General features: G+C 42.6%; 1 protein-coding gene across 4 annotated transcripts in view; it reads right to left on the bottom strand.

The window, feature by feature from the left end:
• Tbce (tubulin folding cofactor E) overlaps positions 1–14,161 on the bottom strand; it is a 40,089-nt gene extending 25,928 nt beyond the window's left edge. For 2 of the 4 annotated variants that reach the window (XR_012910405.1, XM_075970187.1), the window contains exons 1-2: positions 14,086–14,161; positions 8,706–8,836 (exon numbers count right to left, since the gene is read on the bottom strand). Coding sequence is in view for 2 of the 4 variants with exons in the window: in XM_075970187.1 (XP_075826302.1) it covers positions 8,706–8,805 (100 nt within the window). In the remaining 2 variants the exon portion in view is untranslated. Of the gene's footprint in view, positions 1–8,705; positions 8,837–14,085 lie in introns of those variants that run through there. The other 2 variants (XR_012910404.1, XM_075970188.1) reach the window with 1 other exon arrangement.
• Positions 14,162–22,947: the final 8,786 nt, after the last annotated feature.

Here is a 22,947-nt window from a genome sequence, read left to right as displayed (position 1 = left end):
GGGCGGTGGTGGCGCACGCCTTTAATCCCAGCACTCGGGAGGCAGAGGCAGGCGGATCTCTGTGAGTTCGAGACCAGCCTGGTCTACAAGAGCTAGTTCCAGGACAGGCTCCAAAGCCACAGAGAAACCCTGTCTCGAAAAAAAACCAAAAAAAAAAAAAAAAAAAAAGAACTACAAGTGGCTCTTGCAGAAAACCCAGATTCAGTTCTCAGAACCCACATGCAGCTCACAACTGTCTGGAACCCCAGTTCCAGGGGATCTGGCACCCTTTCTGGCTTCTGCAGGCACTGTGTATGTGTGATACACATACATACAATGTAGGCAACACACACACACACAATAAAAATCTTTTAAAAAAAACTCTCCTATATTTAGAAGTTAAGCAGTGTTATTTTAAATTACTTTAAGTCAAAAAAGAAATCATAAGGGACTGGAGAGAGAGATGGCTCAGAGGTTAAGAGCACTGGCTGCTTTTCTAAAGGCTCTGAGTTCAATTCCCAGCAACCACATGGTGGCTCACAACCATCCATAATGAAATCCGGTGCCTGCTTCTGGCATGTATGACTATACATGCAGCCAGAACACTGTACACATAATGAATAAACAAATAAATTAATGAGTGAATGAATGAATAATTAAACTTTAAAAGAATCACAAAACAAATTAGAGAAATATTTTGAAAAGGATGGACAGAAGTAACTCAGTAGTTAAAGCAGTCGAGTGGGCATGGATTGATAACTATAATTCTAGCCTTGAAGGTGGAAAGAAAGCAACTGGCTAGTAGGACTGGTCATACTGGAGCCCTCTGAATGATAGACTCTGCCTTGATGAGTAAGGTGGAAGAGCCGTTAAGGATGAGTCCCTACACCAACCCTGGGCCTTCACATGCTTGAGACTAATTTCAAAAGTAACAGACTGATTTCTTTGATGGAGGACAATGCACACGTAGAAGGGCTGTGGCCTCTTCCTCTACAGTTAAGAGGAGCTTAACTTTAGTCAGGCATGTGGCGGGTCTTCCAGAGAGGCCCTAAGCAGCGGCCATGCACTTTCACCACTGTGAAAGAAAAGCCTGGATTTGTGTTGGAGACCCCAAGATATTGAAGATGCCAGAGCCATAGGAGATAACAGCCAGGGAGAGCTGAAGATAGGGACTAGAGCCAGCAAAAGAGAAAGAAGTACATTACAGGTAGCAAAGCCTGAAGGGCAGAGCCATTAAGTCTTTTGACAAAAGACTTGGAGGCACAGTGCTTACAGTATTCCCTAATTATGTATGACTCTATTCCTCTGTTTTGGAATGGAGTCATATCCTGGTAATATACATTCTGTGCCACTGTATGTTAGAAGTATGTTATCTGCTTTTGGATTTACAGTAGGTTATGATGAAGAGAGTCTCAGAATGAGATTTTAGACTTTTAAACAATATTGAGACATAAAGAACAAAGGTAACCTTTGAAACAGAACTAAATGCATTTTGCATTATTTTATTGCCAAAAGCCTATGGGGGCTAAGAGGTAAAATGTGGGTGTGAATGAGAATGTTTAATATATATTTGGTCTCTATTTTGTTTGAGGATTAGGAGGTGTGTCACTGGGAGTGAGAGCTGAGCTCTCAGAAGACATGCCATTCTCAGTGTCTGCTCTCTCTCTGACTCCTGCTTTAGGATCAAGATGTAAGCTCTCAGCTGTTCCTACCACCATGCCTTTACTCTTCCATCACAACTCAAACCCTCTGAAACTATAAGCCCAATTAAAGGCTTTATTTTGTTAAAATAATAAAAAACAACAAGAAAACCAAAAATAGATGAGGAGAGCTAGAGAGTACAGTTCAGTTTGGTAGAGTGCATGCTTGCCCAGCATGCAGGAAGCCCTGGGTTCAAGGCCCAGAATAGTTTAAACTGGGTGTGACAGTCCATGCTGGGCTACACAAGAGCCTTTCTTTCAAAAGAAAAAAAAAACAGGCAGTGGTGACTCTCGCCTCTAATCCCAACACTTGGGAGGCAGAAGCAGGCAGATCTCTGAGTTTGAGAACAGCCTGGTCTACAGGACAGGCTCCAAAGCTACATAGAAAAAAAACTTAAAAAAAAAAAAGCAGAGAGAGTGAGCACCTCATCAGGCCATGAAAAGACAAAGACATAGAGGAAATTAAATGCATACTGCACAGGCAGATGAGACAGTAGAAAAGGGAAACTATGGAAAAGGACCAGTAGCTACAGGAGTTCAAGGGTATGAACAGCTGGAACACAAAGCATTTGGGGCACAACAGGAGACATAAGTCACCAGACATTTGTGACTAGCCTATACAATAAATAATACCAAGTGCAGACCACAAGGTAAGCTAAGCATGAGAGTGATGCCATTTGTAGACACAGTGATTATTAATGCTCAAATACACGCACCCCTGCAATGAAGGAGGTAATGTAGTTGGTTATTTTTACTCTTTGCTCTTCGGGGGCCTGCCACCCAGCTCCCAAATAAATACATGGAGACTTATTCTTACTTATGAATGCCCCGCCTTAGCTTGGCTTGTTCCTAGCCAGCTTTTCTTAAATTGTCCTGTCTACCTTTTGCCTCTTGGCTTTTCACCTCTCTTTATTCTATATATCTTGCTTTCTTTCCTACTCCATGACTGGCTGTGTGGCTGGCCCCTGGCGTCCTTCTCTAATTCTTTTTTTGTTCCTCCCATTCTTCTTTTCTCTTCCTTAGATTTCTCCTCCCATTTATTCTTTCTGCACGTCAGCCGCACCTACTTCTCCCTCCTCCTAGCTATTGACTGTTCAGCTCCTTATTAGACCAATCAGGTGTTTTAGACAAAGTAACACAGCTTCACAGAGTTAAACAAATGCAACATAAAAGAATACAACATGTCTTAGCATAATTAAACAAATATTCCACAGCATACACAACTGTATCACATCCTAAACTAATATTCCTCAACAAGGTAACACTCGAGGTTGTGAACATACAGACAAGAAGTATATGGTAGCTTGGCAATATTTCCCCTCAATTCCTCTATGGACTTAAAACTGCTCTTTAAAAAAAAATGAAATCTAGAAGCCAGGCATGTCTAGAGCTTGCCAGACGGTTCTGTGGGTCAAGATGCGTGCCAGTAAGAAGAAGCCTGTGCTGAATCTCTGGGACTTACATGGTAGAAGCAGAGAAGCAACTCCAGCCAACATGAACAAGGGTGCCCACATACATGTATGTATGTATGTGTATATATATATATATATATATATATATATATATATACATACACAAAATAAACAAGTTTTAAAAAGAAGCTTATGCATAAAATGAGTCCATATGATCAATCTAGAGTCCACATTGTAAGTGGATTGACTTGCTAAGCATGAAAGTCAAACTAAAGGATCCTACTATACGTAAGGCCTTGGGTTTCATCCTCAAGGCTAGAGGGGCTAAAGTTAATTGACAGAGAGATCACCAGCAGTGACTTTACCAATAGGCTAGGAGCTACTTCAAGTACACTATCTGTAACTACAGGGCCATTCTCCTCACAGGGCTAGCTTGGCCACTGGCCACTGCAGACATTCAAGTGCCAGGGACCTCTTCCTTTACCCACTCTACCCAAGGACAAGGATGGATACTGCTAGCATTATCAGTTCATTGCTGCTTCTGCTCTTTGGCTTCCTTGCACAGACCAAGTCCTGAGATAACTCACTTTATTTTTAAAGACAACTAACTATTATATAGTTAATATATTATATTATATTAAGTTATATGTATAGTTAGATGTCTTTAAACCAAGAAACTCAAAGATTCTAAGTTCCACTAAGCACTATTGTTGACCCGAGTTATCTTCAATTATCTCTACATGTCCCTCCAGAGATGGCACTTCCTCAGAGCCTCCAAATATGGCCAACAGCTCAGTCAAAACAGTTTCACTACTCTAATGGCTGGAATTCTGCTATTTCAAGGTTAGCCTAAACAAAACTCAGGTTCTTTGAAGCTACGAAGGAGGCTGGTTTCATGTCGAGAAGGCCCCAGTGCCTCGGTGCTTTTGTAGTCTGTAACTTGTGTCTTTATTTATTTATTTATTTTTGGTTTTTCGAGACAGGGTTTCTCTGTGGCTTCAGTGCCTGTCCTGGAACTAGCTCTGTAGACCAGGCTGGTCTCGAACTCACAGAGATCCACCTGCCTCTGCCTCCTGAGTACTGGGATTAAAGGCGTGCGCCACCATCGCCCGGCTTGTAACTTGTGTCTTTAAAAGAAGCTATGTGGTGGTGGCAGTGGCAGAGTACACCATTAATCCCAGAACTCAAGAGGCAGAAGCACGCAGATCTCTGTGAGCTTGAAGTCAGCCTGATCTATTGACAGCCAAGGCTACATAATAAAACCCTGTTTGGAGAAAAATGGAAGGAGAGGAGGAGAGGGGATGGGATGGGAGAGAAGAGGGACTGGTAAGAGGACCCAGATTTAATTTCCAGCACCCACATGGTGTCCAACAATCCTCTCTAAGTCCATTTCTGCTCTGTGAAAGCTTTAAGACTTAACACTTGAGGGGCTGGAGAGATGGCTCAGCAGTTAAGAACACTGGCTGCTCTTCCAGAGGATCCAGGCTCAATTTCTAGCACCCACATGGCAGTTCACATCTGTCCAGTTCCAGGGGATATGATACCTTTACACCAATGCACATAAAATGAATTTAAATAAAAATTATTTTTTTTAAAAAAGACTCAATACTTGAGCCAGGTGATAGTGGCACAGGCCTTTAATCCCAGCACTTAGGAGGCAGAGGCTGGTGAATCACTGAGTTCGAGGCCAGCCTGGACTAAAGATCAAGGTCCAGGATGTCCAGAGCTATACAGAGAAACCCTATCTCAGAGGAAAACAAAAAACAAAAAACACCTCCCAAAAACAAAAACAAAACAGACTTAATACTTGGTTTCCTTTCTATAAACATGGAACAAATTGACATATATCAAAGTACTTGACACACAGTCACTACTTTTTAAATGTCATTTTCTCACAAATAATCCCAGTCAAGTGCTGGAGAAACAGCTCACTACGAGCACAGAGCTCTTCTGGAGCACCTGAGTTCAGATCCAAGAACCCGAACCAGGAGGCTTTCAAAAGCCAGTAGCTCAAACTCCAGAAGAGCAGGCATCTTCTTCTGGCCTCCATGAGCACCTGCACTCATGTGCATATATCCACCCACACTCAAACACACATACACATGATTAAAAGAAATAAACCATTTTAGCTGGGTGGTGGTAGTACATGCTTTTAATTCCAGCATTAGGGAGGCAAAGGCAGGTGGATCTCTGTGAGTTTAAGACCAGCCTGGTCTACAGAATGCGTTCCAGGACAGCCTTGGCTATACAGGTAGGGGGAGCAGGGGCCCAAACTAAACCAAACCAAAAAAAAAAAAAAAAGGAATTTTGTTTTGTTTTTCTTTCCTTTTTGTTTTTCAAGACAGGGTTTCTCTGTGTAACAGCAATGGCTATCCTAGAAGTCACTCTGCAGACCAGGCTGGCCTCAGAGATCTGCCTGCCTCTGCCTCCCTGAGCACTGGGATTAAAGGAGTGAGCAACTACTGCCTGGCAAGAAATCTTTTAAAAACAATAAAAGTACCAGTCAAATTAGGGGGAAAATATTCTCATAGACATGTTTAAAGACCTCCATGGTGACTTCCATACTGGCACAGTGACATCTGTCTAGTTTAGTGGGTCTCGCTTTGGGAAGGAATGGTAGGAATGGAATTCAGGGCCTTATGCATTCTGGGGCAAGTGTTCTATCACTGAGCTACACCTAAGTACTTCCTAATTAAGCTTCCTAATGCACACATTTCTGGGCCCGAGTCTCACAGTGTCAGTCAGTAGATAAAGGGAAGGCTCAGGAATCTGCATTTAACATATATTCAAATGATGCTGTTGCAGCTCAGAAGCTATACACTGAAAGCCTCAGATCCAAGTTCATCACTGAACTGCCCTGTATCTACTCAGACTAGTCCCAAATATATATAAAATATTCAGATATTTGTTGACTGAGTGAAGCGTGAGGCAATTTACTACACTGTTATCATACCAAAGAAAAAATTAGAAACCAATGTTCAAAGTGAGGAGCTGGGCATAGTGACAGGCACTTGTACTCCCAGGCACTAGTTAGGCTGAGAAAGGAGGATCCCTGAGTCCAAGAGTTCAAGGCCAGCCTGAATAACATAGCAAGACCCCATCCCACTAAAAATAAAAAAGGAGAAGGGCAGAAATAGTGAAAGATTAAATAAATTACATAGTATACTAAATGGTCAACTACTAAGAAAGTATTAGTAGAGAGAAGGAGAGAGACAAGCACATGGAGAAAGGAGGAGCAACACAGATGATGGTGAGGTGGGGCTGACAGATATATAAAGATATCACAATGAATTCATTATCATATATTACTAGTATAAACTATTAACAAAGGTTGAAGAAGGAAAACCCAGTAAAATAATGTTACAGGCCAAACACGGTGGAGCACTCATTTAATCCCAGCACTCAGGAGGCAGAAACAGGCAGATGTCTGTGAGTGTGACACCAGCCTGGTCTACATAGCATGTTCCAGGCCAGTCAAGGCTACACTTTAAAAAATTAATAATAACAATGCTACAGAAACATAGTAAATGAAGAAAGGTAACAAAAAAGTTCTATGTGTATCTGAGCATACTATACTGATGTCTGAGGAACGGAAGGCCTTCAGAAAGAAAGAGCAGTCCCTTCAAAGAGAGTCTCTGCCTGTCTTTGAAGGCTTCTAAGAATGAAAAGGACTGCTGATTTCACCACCATTTCCGAAGGGATCCAGTTTCATACTGGACACATTCTTACTACCTTGGAGACCAGTGGCTTCATCAAAGAAGCTATTGAGTAGCTACAGAAGCTGGGAAGATGAGGTCATAGGACGAGAAGACTCAATGCCTATGTATGCCCATTCTGGTTAATAGTAACTAATACTTCCTTACCATGTTTCTCACATGAAGAAGGAACAATCTTACTTTAAATCCATTACCAGAAATCTCTTCCTTCCCTCATTTATTTTGGAGACAGGATCTCACACTGCAGTCCAGGCAGTCCAGACTGGACTAGAACTCACTTGGTAGCCTGCATTGACCTTAAAATTTAGCAATTCTCACCAGGCATGGTGGAGCACACCTTTAATCCCAGCACTCGGGAGGCAGAGACAGGCGGATCTTTGTGAGTTTGAGGCCAACCTGGTCTACAAGAGCTAGTTCCAGGACAGGAACCAATGCTACAGAGAAACCTTGTCTCAAAACAAACAAACAAAACCAAAAAAAAATAAACCCAAAAACCCTCAATTTAGGTGAGATTGATGAGACTGCAATATTAGATATGTACAATCTACCATCTTGATATACATGCCATTAATTTACTATTCAATAGCTTATATAATATGTATATTTATACAATATATATGTATTGTTTCTGTGTAAATCAACAAAAATGAGCAGTACACAAAGTTCTATTTGGCCAGAATGCAATACATTGTCCACAGTTATATAGCATAGGCATATACCTATGCATATATACAAATATAAACAAACACGAGGAGGAAAAACATTCAAATGTCTTTAGTTGCAAAACATGCTTCACATTCAAGAATATCATTCCCTGAGCTCCCAAGGTCCCAATGAGGAGCAGAAGGAGGGAGAACATGAGCAAAGAAGTCGGGACCACGAGGGGTGCACCCACCGAGACATTGGAGCTCATCTATTGGGAGCTCACCAAGGCCAGCTGGACTGTGACTGAAAAAGCATGGGATAAAACTGAACTCTCTGAACATGGCGAACAATGAGAGGGCTGATGAGACGCAAAGGACAATGGCACGGTGTTTTGATCCTACGTAATGTGCTGGCTTTGTGGGAGCCTAGCCAGTTTGGATGTTCACCTTCCTAGATACGGACGGAGGGGGGAGGACCTAGGACTTACCACAGGGCAGAAAACCCTGACTGCTCTTTGGACTGGAGAGGGAGGGGGAAAGGAGTGGGCGGAGGGGGAGAAGGGTGGGAGGAGGGGGAGAAAGGTGGGAGGAGGGGGAGGGAAATGGGAGACTGGGAGGAGGTGGAAACTTGTTTTTTTTTTCTTCTTTTCTCAATAAAAAAAAAAGAATATCATTCCTACAACTTGAGTACTTGCACAATACAAGGGATAGATTAAGATAAAGATTACTGGTTTACATGAAAAACAATTGTTTTCAGGTAATAAATTCTTTGAGTTATACACACAAATGGGTTTTATGTATATACACACTGTATTAAATGTATGTGTGTATACATTAATGGTATTATTTTTGAGCTGAGAACTATGAAAATTCAAGACGGTTGGTTGAAGTTTGTTTAGAAAATATTTCAAACTTGATTTAGTATAAGAAACACTACATAATCAAGTAGCATATAATTAAGAAAGCTGTACATATCAAAAACATATATAGTACAATGTTAACCAAATAAAACAATGTGTCTGCAAGTTGGTTGGTACATTTCTCAAAACTTGTTTCATTTATTTATTTTTTTATTCTTTTTTGTTTATTGGCGATAAACTCCAGTTATTGGAGATAAAGCTCCACTTGCCAGTGACTGTGAGTGCTGGGATTAAAGCCACATGCCCCCACGCCCAGTTCATACTGGTGTGAGAAAGCACTACTGAGAGGTTTCTATAGACCTGACGTAAAGATGTGCATAGTGCTATAGCTTACCTGCCACGGGAGGAACAGCACCACAAAAGCGCACGGTTGCAAATTCCCCATTAACTTCAATTCTTCTACCAATGACGTCTAACGGCACAACGTCACTCATTATAGGATAGCAGGAATCCAAAATACGAGATCTAGGGAGGCAAACATGACAAACTGACAAGAGCTTAATAAGCAACAATTGTAGCCTACACTGGCCTCAAGTGCTTAAACTTACAGCGAATGCTCCTGCCTCAATTGCTCGTGTGCTGGGATAACATATGTAAGCCACCACACCCCGCCAAAGTTTCCTTACAAATTATTTCCCCCTTAGGAATTGAAGAATGGTTTACTATGTAATACAACTGCAACAAACACTTGAAGACCTGAGTTTAGAGCCCCAGAAAAAAATCAAGGATGACAGTGTGCACTATAATTCCAAAGCTGGGAAGAGGAGACGAGAGAATTCTTGAGGCTTGCTGGTTAGCCAGTTTTGACAACTGGTGAGCTCCAGGTTTAGTGATCAATCCTGTCTCAAAAGGAGAGTGATGGAATAAGAGACACCGAGTAAACCGTGCGCGCGCGCACACACACACACACACGCGCACACGCACGCACACGCACACACACACACACACACGACACTAAAGAACAATAGCTAGGCTGGAGTTGGTAACAGGCATGCCTAGCATTCACAAAGCAGAGTGGTTCATGCCTTTAATCCTAGCAGTCAGAGGCCAACCTGATATATATATATATATATATATATATATATATATATATATATATATATATATATATATATGAGACCCTATCTGAGGAAAATAACAAAAAACTGAATAACTCAAATTTTAGGTGTGATAATATCATGGATACTATCCCTTAGTTTGCTTTTTCGTTAAGGCAGGATCATGTAACCCAGGCTAGCCTCAAACTCACCATAATAGGCCTTAAACTCCTGATTCTCCTGCCTCCAGCTTATTCTGGAGACAGGATCTCCCATACAATATACGCTAGTCTTGAAATCCTGATCCTCCTGCCCCAGCTCCCAACATGCTGAAATTACAAATATATGTTATGCCCAGCTTGGCTATTAACTTCTTTCAAATTTTGATCTTTTGGAAATAAACACTGAAATATTTAGAGTTTCAAAAGCAATGCTTTAGATATACTAATAGCAGGCCAGGCAATCCATAGAATGAAATAGGGAGAGTGACCAGAAGGTTGTGGATTTTATTAAGTTTAGAATCAACATTTGAGAAAATAACTAGACAGAAATGAAAACTAGGATTCTTGGTTGACTTTTGCCTTGGGTAGATAGTGGTACTCTAAGGCACTGCAACTTCTAAGACAAATGTAAAAGACCCTGTACTACAACGGAATCTTCAGCAATGAAAAGCAAAAGAAGTCATCACAGAGCCCAACACATGGTAAGAAAAGCAGCATAGACAATTTGAGGAGACTGAGCAGGTACTAGGAACCAGCCTGAGCAACTCACTCTGTAGGAAACAGGTCCCAGAGAGGCTGAGGCAGAGCCCTGAGGCAAAGTTCTAGTCCCTGAGTAAGGTGCCAGTAGAACTCCATTTCTAGAATTCCACAAGCTGGTGAGGAGCTATCTTCCCAGAAACTCACAGAGTCCTGCCATCAGTCTGGGACTGCTGAACCAAAGGGAATAGCCATTTAAAAATTGATAGCTAAGCCGGGCGATGGTGGCGCACGCCTTTAATCCCAGCACTCGGGAGGCAGAGGCAGGCGGATCTCTGTGAGTTCGAGACCAGCCTGGTCTACAGAGCTAGTTCCCGGACAGGCTCCAAAGCCACAGAGAAACCCTGTCTCGAAAAACCAAAAAAAAAAAAAAAATTGATAGCTAATATCAAATATCCTTTTATAATGGTTGTTCCAATATATATAGTCCTATCAGGAATGAACCCTTGTATGCTAAACAATCTTGCCTTCACAGAACATCCACAAACTTTTAGCAGTCTATGTTTTTTGTTTGTTTATGGTGGGATCAAATCCAGGATGTGAGGCATGCTAAGCAAGGGTTCTACCACTGAGTGAGATCTGTAATACATGTATTTTAACTTATACCCACTTATTAAAAAAATGAGCATCTATTCTTGAATTTACTTTTCTCTAGTCTTCCATAGCTTGCTCTCCCTTCCTTTTGACTTCCTGTTTTAACTAACTTTCTGTTTATTTTTTTGTGTGGTCTTTCCCACCCCCACCTCTCCTCCTAGACAGGGCTTCTCTGTGTGGTTTATATTGCAAATCCCAAGCCATCTATTGTTACATACCAAGAACTCCAAATAACTTCATTAAACAATTGAGAGTGCCTATTAAAAGCCAGATACTGTTCCAGGTACTAAGTGCACAAGAGAAAAGTACCTGCCCTCCAGAAACTTCTATTCTTGTGAGAAACACAATAAACCAGACAACTGGGTAAATCACGTGGTACGAATATAGCAATAAACACAAGGGCAGCCAGGTGGTGGAGGCACACGCCTTTGATCCCAGCACTCAGGAGGCTCAGGCAGATGGATTTCTGAGTTCGAGACCAGCCTGGTCTACAGAGTGAGCTCCAAGCCAGGCTTCAAAGCTACAGAGAAACTCTGTGTCAAAAAAAAAAAAAAAAAAACCAACAAAAAAGAAGCACAGTGGCTCGGCTGACGATGGAGAAAGTTGGCTAAGGAAGGCAGTATTCCAAAACACAGATGTAGAGGTCAGGGACTGAACCGCATGACCACACAGAAGACCACACAGACAAAGAACAGCAAACCCAAGGATCCTAGAAACTAGGATGTGTCTGAGGCCAGGTAACGAGCAATCAGGTAGTTATTAAACAACAGATCAGAGATGACGCAGGGCCAGCTCACTTAGGACTCTGGAGGGGTCTTGTCCTAAGACTTGTCTGCAGAGTCAAACAGCAGTGTTTAGAATGTTTTTTTTTTTTAAGGAGGAGATTATCTTACTTTCCTAAAAAGATTCCTCTAGTTTCTGTGATGCAAACTGACTAGAAGAAAACACTGTGATTAGTAGTTGGCAAGCAGCAATCCTGTGAGTGCTGCAGTTTTTAACAGGTGATGTTCTAAGAAAGGGTTTGAAGATCTGGACTCTTTTGACCATCTGAGCATGTACTATTATGAACGTATACTGACTGCAAAGGTTAGGGTCCAGACAAACGTCTCTGCCGCGCACCGCGCCCCCGTGTCTGCGCTCTGTGCGCTGGCACCCAGTTCGCAAGCTTCGGGCAAGGGGCTGGAGGTTAAAATACACAAACACAGATAGAGACTGCGACACGGGTCATCCTTGAATTCCCCAAGAATGCCCCTTTTATTGTGTTCAGGGGCAGATTATATAGAGATAGCCACGCCCCAGCCAGACCCACCAGAAACCACTCTGCTGCCATCAGGAACTCCTGAAGGTCTCGTGCTCAGAGCAGCTGTAGGCACTCAGATCAGGGGATTACAAGAAATTCAGGATCTCACTGCTCCCAACACGTCTCAGCCCACAATTACTGTAAATACAATAAACCTGCAAGTCACAAGGCAAAGTCCTGGCAGACCTACAAGCCTGTAATGTCACCTGCTCTGGACCCTGAGGAAGAAGAATCAAACACTCAAGGCCAACACAGACAAGACCCTACCAGGGCTGGGTGTAGTTCAGGGGTAGAATACTAGCCTAGTGTAAGGGAGGCCCCAGAAAAGAAAAAAAAATTAAAAATTAAAAAAGAAGAAGAAAATGAAGAGGAGGAGGAGAGGAAAGTGTACCAGTTCTAGCACCAGGTTGCTTTCTATGGTCTCCTTTTCCAGAAGCAAGTAACCAAAGCCAGAGCAGGTTTCTCCTTCAACATCAAAAGAAGCCAATTTCCAAAGAAAAGAATTCTTTTGCATTATGCACCAATTATGAACAAATAAAAAAGTTTTCCTCATGCAGCAGCAACAACAAAACACCACATTCTCAACGATGCACTGAAAATGGATCTCATTTCTAGATGAGATGAACGGAGACAGGAAATCCTACAGCATCCAATAAATACGGAGGAAATGGCCTGCCGTGACTGCCTCCTGGGACTTGAGGGCCACTGTGAAGAACATTCTTCTCATCAGGGCAAATTTTTATCAGTAATCTACCTTTCTAAATATTTTTATAGACCCCCAATAAAATATGTTTTAAAAAACTGTTGGCACTGAGGTGTGATGGCCCATATCTTTAATCCCAGGACCCTGGAGGCAGCGACAGGAGGATCTCTGTGAGGTCCAGGTCAACCTGGTCCTACACACTGAGCTTCAAGACAGATCCTGTCTCAAAACACCAAAACAAAACAAACAAAATTTCCAGGTAGTATACTGTGTTTGCAACAGCACCCCTAACAGTCACACATAGAAAATTAAAACTAAGAAGACATAAAGAGAGAGTAGGCCATATCTGCGGGCAGTGGGCTTGGCTAAGGGTCACACCAGGTGACAGCAGCGTCTCCCTTTATCTGCTCTGTCTTCAGCATTTGTAAACCCTTTTGCTTCAACAAGCCTATTTCTTTGGGGATGACTACACCACAAGCTAATTTCGATTCAACAATTCACATCAGAGTCCCCAGCGGTAGCAAAGTCTTTGTAAACATTTTATACCCAGGGTGTGGCAGCTCACGCATGTAATCTCGGCACTCGGGAGGCTGAGGCTGGGCGTTTGCCACGAGTTCAAAGTCGTTCTGGGCTAAAATATGAGCTCCACATCCAGCAACGAACCCTTGTTTTAAAAATTTGTTAATTCATTCATTGCAAGCATGGTGGCTCGTCCATGTAATCCCAGAAATAGGGAGGCTAAAATGCACGAGGGCCTAACGCTAGTTCGAAGCCAGCCTCAGATACATAGTGGTCCCAAAACGGCCTTAGGCTACAGAATGAGACCGTCTCTCAAAAAAAAAAAAGGGGGGGGGGTGGCGCATCATTTAATCCCCGCACACGGGAGGCAGAGGCAGGTGGATATCTGTGAGTTCGAGGCCAGCCTGGTCTACAGAGCGAGTTCTAGGACAGGCTCCAAAGCTACAGAGAAATCGTCGGGGGGGAAGGGGGTGTGAATCTGAATACGGCCCACTGCCCCGCACCCACCGAAAAACCCGCAGCCCCCCAGAACCGTCAATAACAGAAGCCACTCTCCTCCACAGTGGCAGCCAGTCAGGGCGTCGGGTGCCTGGCGGCATCACCTCAGCCCAGCACCCAGAAGACGGTGACAGAGCGAGGGGCGCTTGGCGCAGGCGCACTAGCCTTCCGCCGGCTCAGCCCAGAACGCGGTCCCGCCAACCCGAGAGAAGTCTCGGAGCGGAAGGAACACTGAGCCACCTTAGGCTAAAACGCGGTCCCGTTGGCAACTCGCCGCCTCAGCTCCACGACCTGAAAAAGCTCACCTGCCCTCAGCCCTAGGGTCTGCACCGCGAGCCCCTCCCGGTGCCTCCGCCACGAAGTTTCCGGCTCTGGGCGGAAGCGCTTAGAGACCGGAAGTCCCACATCCGCAGAGGAAGTGATGGCGGGAAACCAGTTTTAACTCGCCCAAACTCCAACTTTATCCTGGTGAGGTGCTGTTCAGGTGGACGAAACCCCGGACAAAGGGACCAACATAATTTCCCGTACTGTAGCTGATCCAGGACAGCCAAAACGAGTGCTAAAAGTTCATAGCTGGGCGTGGTGGCTCACGCCTACTACAATCAACACTCAGAAGATGAGGCAGGAGAATTGAGGCCAATTCTGGGTGGGGGTAGCCTTAGCCGCATAACAAGACCCTGTCTAAAATACAAAAATTTTCCTGATTTGGGGGAGTCTGCCACAGTAGGGAGTTCATGTGGACTAAAGTGTAGTATTGATCCCTCCAGAATTGGAAAGAAAAGGTTAAGCAGCTAAGGCATGAGGCAGAATCAAGAGTAAATGCAGTGTTTTAAACTGAAAAGCCACCACTACAATCAAGTAGTTCCTATGAATCGGGTTTTTTTTTAAACTTGGTTTTTTCATTGAAAACCAAGTAAGATGCTATGCACGTAATCTAATCATGGCCTCTCACAGACTTAGGCTCAGTATACCTGGGGCTGGGCAGGAGCCGAGTGGAAGAGGATGTCCTCTTTTCTAATTGGTGCTGCCTTTTGAGCTATCGCTATCGTAATCAGCAACTGCAACTCCGCGGCTACCAACTCTTCCAAAGCTACAAGGGGAATTTACCGAAATGTCCGTCCTTCTAAAAGAACTCAAGATTTCAAAGGTTGGCGTAGAATCCTGCTTCCCAGAGAAGCTGAATAGCAAGCAGCTCATCTAGCTCAAAGCCTCCTCACATCTCCCAAGAAGTTCTTGTCTTCTCGCCCCTCCTTAAAAAAACCCTTCTTACACAGAAAAATCCTGTCTCTAAAAACAACAACAACAACAACAAAAAAAATCCTTTCTCTGCCTGGCTTCTCCCGACAACTTCCTGTCAACTAGTTGCTGACTCAACCTCCTGACTGCACGTAAATTTTATTCAGTCAAACACATCTTTGCAGCATTAAGCAAATGTTCCAGAGCATAAACAAAAGTAACACACCTGAAAATAATATTCTATAACAGAAGAGCTCTGGCTTTGCAGGATCTAAGACAAATCAGTTTGATCAGTAACACTACAAAAAAACAATAATGAAAGAAAGCTGTAACCAACCAAAGGAGAACGATGTAACTGTCTGGCAGATGGCATGCATGACAAACCTATTTTATTGCTCAGCATCAAGAAATATCCTGTAGTGAATCTGCTGTAAGTGATTCACTAAAGATAACACGAGCTTTCCTGTTTGAAATCCTTTCAGTAGGACTAGAACATCCCACTCTTGTCTCAATTCTCCAATAGAAATATAGACTTTCAGATAAGAGGTTTCAGGGATAACACTCCCCTAAGGTGGTGGTGCAGTTTGCCCTGAGACAAGGACTCTTGTATCCTAGGCTGGCTTTAAAGTCATATAGTCAAGATTGGCTTTGAACTCTGGAATATCTTGCCTCTATCTCCCAAGTGCTAAAAATCACAAGCTTGCACTACATTTATTTTATCTCCACACTTTTCAAGGAATTGTTGATACAAAACATCTGCTCAAAAAGAAATAAAGAGAGTCGGGCGGTGGTGGCGCACGCCTTTAATCCCAGCGCTCGGGAGGCAGAGGCAGGCGGATCTCTGTGAGTTCGAGGCCAGCCTGGTCTACAAAGGGAGTTCCAGGACAGGCTCCAAAGCTACAGAGAAACCCTGTCTCGAAAAACCAAAAAAGGGGGGGGGGGGATAAAGAGATTATTCTGAGCCAAATTTAAGTGACTTTGTCCCAGAAACACTGAGTTTACCCTGAATGACATGTTACCATGAAAGAAATATCTTCAATCACTTGAATTTTTAGTCTCTCTCTTTCACACACATACAGTCATACATAAGAACACTTTCAAAATGAATTGGGAATACAGAGTAGCAGATTACAGCAAAAATGGGTCAATCATTTCAGTTTCAGAAGTCCTGTGATTTTAGCTTTAGGGTTGGTAGAAGTTAGTGGTCTGCTAAGCTTGACAATGCATTCCAAATACTGACCTAACAGTCACCAAGATGTTAAATCAAATTGGCATCAAACTCATGATAATCTCTCTGCTTCCACCTCCCAAGTGATAGAATTACAGCCGTGAGCCACCACACCCAGCCAAAATTGGACTTTCAGTTACCATTTGCAAATGTTTCTTAAAATTGTGCAAATTTAAGTATACTTCTCAACTGAACATGAACAAATATTGGCTATTTGACACCACAAAAGGCACCACAAAGATCTACTACTTAAAAAAAAATAGGATAAATTTAGAGGTATTTTAGATAGCCTTACAAGGGGTTGGGCAGCATTGAAAATTTGCTCAAATGTCCATCTTTCTTCCCTTTGACTTCTCCCATAGAAGGGTATACCAAGGGTAGCTTCAAGAGATTATAAGACCCTTCTAGGCATTCATTTATGATAAGCTCGATTCCTCATAATATTTTGTCCCAGAATATTTTGAGATTGTTTGGTATTTGGCTCTTGTCTGTTTTGTTTATTGTTATCTCAATAGGGTAACTGGTGTTATTCACACTGTCTTTTGAAGATTTCTCCCAAAGTTTCTCTGGTACTTGTGAAAGGAGGCTCTCCGTCTCTCCCTGTAGAGCTCTTCTTGCCTGTTTTATAGGAATAGAAAGATGATTGGAGGTTTTCCATATGTCATGTTCAAGATTATTGCTCTTGTAAAAGAAGGAAGCCTGGTGTGCTCTCAAAAGTCATGTCCCAATAAATGAACGGGGTGCTGTACACCTTCAGAAAGTATAATATCCCAAACTTTTAAAAATATATGTAGGCTTGTGAGAGAAAAGGAAAAGGGTAGATAAAGTCCTTAAAAAAATCAAGTAAAAAAAAAGTATAACAAGCCATGTAAAGATGGAAAATACACAGAGTCTGGATTATGTATATTATTGTGTTATTTTTAGATTTTTTACTGTTAATGAGCAAATAACTTCTGAGAGAGCTTCAATTATGAAAACTGCTATATTAATCCAATGCATATGTTTTAAAAATATCTTGACTTCAAAATTTAAGTCAAAATATACGTTACTTTTGGAAGGAGGTTCTGCTTTTATTTCCAAAAGAAATGAGAGGCTGTGGATTCATTCTGAGTTAAGAAAAATCAGGTTTGATGGAGGAAGACCCCCCCGAAAAATCTCTCATGGGAGTAGATGATCTAGATGATCCAACATCTCAGAGTGCCTCTGTTGAAGTTTCCTCTGAGGTCTACATCCAGAATAGTTTCAAGGTTGCTGGCTGAGATGATAGAGCCTCACAGAATACTCCAGTCAGGACTTGACCATAATCCTGAATTTTCTAAGGGTCCTTCAAAGATTACCAGTGGCCCCAATCAGCAAGTAGTAGTCTAGAGGACTACTCCCACATTCCCAAAAATAAATCATGAATGTTTGTCATCGTTTAGGGGGTTAGTTACAAGTTGTTATGGATAATGGTCAGGAAAAAAGACAAAGAAGTTAAATTCAAAGATCTCCTTCTAAAGGAAAAAAGGGGGATAGAATACATAAATGATAGGATAAAGGGTTGATTACTGAATCTATTATAATCCAAAAAACAACTATTAATCTTACATATTTTATATTGTTGGACTAGAAGTCCAAACATCAGAGAGTAGTTTCTCCAGACATCACTCACACAACCACAATTGATGCAAAAGCAAGAGGATTTTTATTCTGTCATGACAGGGCCCTTTAGGTTTGGGATATGAAGGACATCCAATAGCTGTTATAGCCCATCTTTTAAAGAAAAAAAGCCACAGATATGGGGGGGGGAGAACCTGAGGGTTGTTTTCCAACTAATTGGATTGGCTTATTTAAAGGGTTACTAGCAGTGACTGGTCTGTGCCAGGGCAGGAGAATAGCTGCATGATCAGGTGAGGTAAGGGGGAGCATCCTGTGGGCCATCCTGACCTTGTTCCAGTGACTGAATCAATACATCAGGAACTGAGTCAACATCTGTGGGTTGTCTTTGCCTCAATTTCCAGAATGGAGTCATGTTTGAAGATTATTTACAAGGACACAGGAGGATGAGCAGTCCAGTATGTGTGTGTGGGCGACTGTCCCGTTTCCAAATGCTAAGAGGCTTTAGAAAATGTCTTTAGAGCTGAGAGGCCTCAGAAATGCATTTAGAGTCTTTCAATATTTATATGGATTTCGGCTTATTGATACAAATTTAAAGTTAATTTTGTAACTGTATGTATATTTCTACTTGTTTATTGTGTTACGTTTATGCAAGTCATTTGAAATATATAATTAAGAAATACAGATTAGGGGCTGGAGAGATGGCTCAGTGATTAAGAGCATTGCCTGCTCTTCCAGAGGTCCTGAGTTCAATTCCCAGCAACCACATGGTGGCTTACAACCATCTGAAAAGAGGTCTGGTGCCCTCTTCCGGCCTGCAGGCATACACACAGACAGAATATTGTATACATAATAAATAAATAAATAAAATAAATATAAAAAAAGAAATACAGATTAATAGTCATCCATAATAGTCAAACATATAGTCGTTAGGTATTTTACGTTTTTTTTTTTTTTGTAGCTTTGGTACCTGTCCTAGAACAAGATTGCCTTTAGTACAAACTTCTTCAAAGGAGTTTGTTTTCTTAATGGCAAAAGCTAGCGATATGGGCAAAGAAACTGTCCTAGCCTCAATTGCTGACTGTTACTATCCAAATTGGACCAATAGGATGCAAGAAAGGTGACTGCTGAACTTTTCCAAGACAGATAGGACAGTCCTTCAAAATTTCCTGCCTCACAGGAAAGTCTGTCAGACATGCTAGGTAGGCCTGTAGGCCAGAATTGGATGCCCCAATGTTGCAGAGGATCTTTGGGTGACTGTACAGGCAGTTTGAGGTCCCTGCCTTTAGGTAACATTTTACCCTCCTGGGGTCTTTGGTAGAGTTGAAGACTAGTTATAGTTTTCCTTTTTTTTTTCTTTTCTTTTCTTTTCTTCTTCTTTTTTTTTCAAGACAGGGTTTCTCTGTGTATCTTTGGCTGTCCTGGAACTCACTTTGCAGACCAGGCTGGCCTTGAATTTACAGAAATTTGCCTACCTCTGTCACCGTGTGGTAATTTGTAAAGTTGTTGACAGGTACTTGTGAACAGGTGGGTAGGAGAGAAATGTCATTTCCATGGTAGTTTGAATGTAATTGGCCCCCATAATCTCACAGGGAGTGGCACCATTAGGACTGAACTTCTGAAACAGTAAGTGAGCCAAGTGGGGGGGGGGAGGGGAGGAAAGGGGAGGGGAGGAAAGGGGAGGGGAGAAGAGAAGGGAAAAAGGAGAAGGAGGAAATTGAATGGGGGAAAATCACACAAAAAAGAAAAGGGAAGAGGCAAAGGAGGGAAAAATGAGAACAGAGGGCTGACAGAAATTAGATACAAGTAGGGCAGTGGTAGCACACACCTTTCATCCCAGCACTCAGGAGGCAGAGGCAGGTGGATCTTTGTGAGTTTGAGGCCAACCTGGTCTACAGCATGAATTACAGGAGAGGCCCCAAAGCTACAAAGAAACCCTATCTGGAAAAACAAACAAACAAACAAAAATCAGATACAATGTATACATTTTCTATTATTGAACATCTTTTATTTTTTCATTTTAGTAAGGTGTCCAGCAAGTGCCTTTAATTGCTCTTCTCCATCCCACATTCTCTGCTCTTGCAGAAGCTCCAAGTTCGATTCACAGCCATCTGTATCTCCACCTCCTGGGGGTTGGACACTCTCTTCTGGCCTCTGATGGAACTTGCACTTAGATGTGCACATTCTGTCTCTCTCTCACACACACATATGCACATAAGTAAAAATAAATTAAAAATGTAGTAGTATTAGAAACCAACTCAGCATAAATCAAAGGATCATCCAGCGAAACAAAGAGAGCTGAAGAAAGGGCTCATCAATATCCAGCCAAAGAAGCCACAGAGATAGTGGACAAGTACTCATGGCTCCTGGCGACTCCTCCGGGGAAGGTGAAGCTCCATATTGTTTGTCAAAACTGGTGATACAAAACAAGCTCTTAAAAGCCGGGCAGTGGTGGCACACACCTTTAATCACAGCACTCGGGAGGCAGAGGCAGGCAGATCTCTGTGAGTTCGAGGCCAGACTGGTCTACAAGAGCTAGTTCCTGGACAGGCTCCAAAGCCACAGAAAAACCAAGTGAAGTATGAACAGCCATAGTCTGAGAACATGGGTTCAGGTTACCCTGACTTATGCCCTAGGTAGGTCACAACAGAGCAGGGTGAATCATTTATAGATTTCAAATGCTATCTTTGTTTTCTGCCTCTGCCTCTGCCTTCTGAATGCTGGGATTAAACACATGCACCACCATGTCAAGCTCTTTTTATTTATTTATTTTTGAGACAGGGTTTCTTTGTGTAACAGTCCTGCCAGTCCTGGAACTCGCTTTGTAGACCAGGCTAGCCTCAAACTCACTAAGAACCGCCAGCCTCTGCCTCCCAAGTGCTGAGATTAAAGGCATGCGCCACTACCACCTGGCCTGAACATACATTTTTAAAATCGGGATTCTCCTAGTTCCACTAGTAATGTGTCCTACTTTAAAGATTACTCTGTGTGCATGTGTGTGTATGTGTACACGTATGCATGTATGTACACAGAAGCCTGTGAGCCACAGCACACATGTGGAGGTCAGAAAATACCTTTTGGGCATTATTTCAACACATGTGGCTTGGGGATCTCAGGTTGCTTTGGTTGCAGCAAGCACCTTTACCTGCAGAGCCATCTCTCTCACTCACTGGACCTGCACCCTGGCTCTTCCTCTTTGTTTCCTTGTTTTAACACTTCCCCATCTCTACAGCTTCCCCTTTCTCTCCATCCTTTCAAAATCACGTGTTCAACCATCACCAGTGACTTTAAATCACTAACATGATGATTCAGCGTTCACAGTCCTGCTTTCTCCATGTCAGACTCGTCAGGATAAGTTTGTTTAAAATAATGTTTAAAACATGGGGGGGGGCTCACTTAAAAAAATCAAATATTTACAGTACAATCCATTTTGAATCCCATCATTCATTCATTTAGTCAATATTTAGTGAGTGCTGGCTTAGCACCAGGCTATTTTTAGGTCATGGAGACCTAGCAGAGAAAAAGAAATACAGTCCCGGAGAAATTTGTTCTTCATGGTATAAATAAAAAAACAAAAAGACCATAAACCAAACCTAGCTTGGGGAGGAGGTTGAAGATCCAGCTCAGTGGGTAACATGCTCAGTACAGAGTTCTGATGCCTAGTACCCATGGAAAAGCTAGGTGTGCTGTTTGTCTCTATATCTCTAGAACTGGGGAGGTAGGGTCCGGTGGACCCCAGAGCTTGCTGACCAGCAAGTCTAGGAAATCAGTGTGCTCTGGGTCAGCGAGAGACCCTGCCTCAAAAATAAGGTGGGGGGCTGGAGACATGGCGTAACAGTCAAAATCACGTGGTGCTCTTGCAGGGCACCTTGATGGGAGCTGCCAGCACCCACATGGAGCTCACCATCACCATCCATAACTCCAATTCCAGGCGACTGATCTGACCTCTCTGCTAAAATTCATAGGTACCATGCCTGCACGTGGGGCACCCACATATAAATGAATATAAAAATACAGGAAGATATAAAGGCTGAGGCTGTAACTCGGGAACAGTGCTAACTTTGCATGTGTAAGTCCTACTTAAAATTCACTGTTGAACTTACAGGGCACTAGCCTGGACCAACCCTAACGCTATGTATGTTATAAGGTAGAGCCTGAAACCCAAAGCTTCCTTTTCCTGCTGCTGTGACCTACCAGGTGTCTCTAACAATTTACCTGGTAAATGCACCAATTCCTGACTTTCTTTTGTTCTGTGACTATAAAAGTTTAAGAAACTGGGCAGGTGAGATGGCTCAGCAGATAATGTTACTTGCTACCAAACCTGAGTTCAGTCCCAAGAACCCACGTGGTAGAAGGCAAGAACTGACCTCAACACGTTAGCTGTGTCCTGGCCTTCACATGCATGCTACTACAACACATACACACTAGATAGAATAAATTTAATAAAAAACGTTTTTCTTAAGTTTATGAAATATCTTTCCCAGAAACATGCCATCCAAGGTAATCTGATTTTGTGTTGCCAGGGCATGGACACTCATATTTGGCTCAGAATAGGCTACTTCTATTCCCTTTGGACCAAGATTTTTGTTTTGCATCAGAACAGGGAAAAATAAAAATAAGATAGCAGGGGGCTGGCTTATTTGGGAAAGTGCCTGCCACACAAGCAGGAGGACCCATGTAAACACCGAGTGTGTTGACACACACCTGTAGCCCCAGTGCTGGGGAGGTGGAGAAAGGTAGCTCCTCAGAGCCCACTGGCTATGCAGCCTATTCAAATGAATAAACTCCAGAGTCAGTGACAGACCCTGCCTGGGTCAAAAACTAAGGTTGGGGCTGACCAGATGGCACAGAGTGTCCCAGCATTTGCTGTGTACACCTGATACTTAAGTTTGACCCTTGGTGGAAGGGATCAAAACTTCCAAAAGTTCTCCTCTAATCTCCATATGTTCTGTTCATTCAGATACCAGTACCCCCACACATTCTAAAGACAAATTCATTAGAAAGAGTCAAGAATGATCAAGGTGGAAGCTAGAGGTAGGTGAATCTCTGTGAGTTTGAGTTTGAGGTCAGTGTAGTCTATGGAGAGTTCCAGGACAGTCAGAGCTAC

This window comes from Microtus pennsylvanicus, chromosome 4 (assembly GCF_037038515.1).
Source record: "Microtus pennsylvanicus isolate mMicPen1 chromosome 4, mMicPen1.hap1, whole genome shotgun sequence".
Classification (NCBI taxonomy): domain Eukaryota; kingdom Metazoa; phylum Chordata; class Mammalia; order Rodentia; family Cricetidae; genus Microtus; species Microtus pennsylvanicus.
The sequence above is the reverse complement of the archived record's forward strand: the minus strand, read 5'-3'. Positions and strand labels throughout refer to the sequence as shown.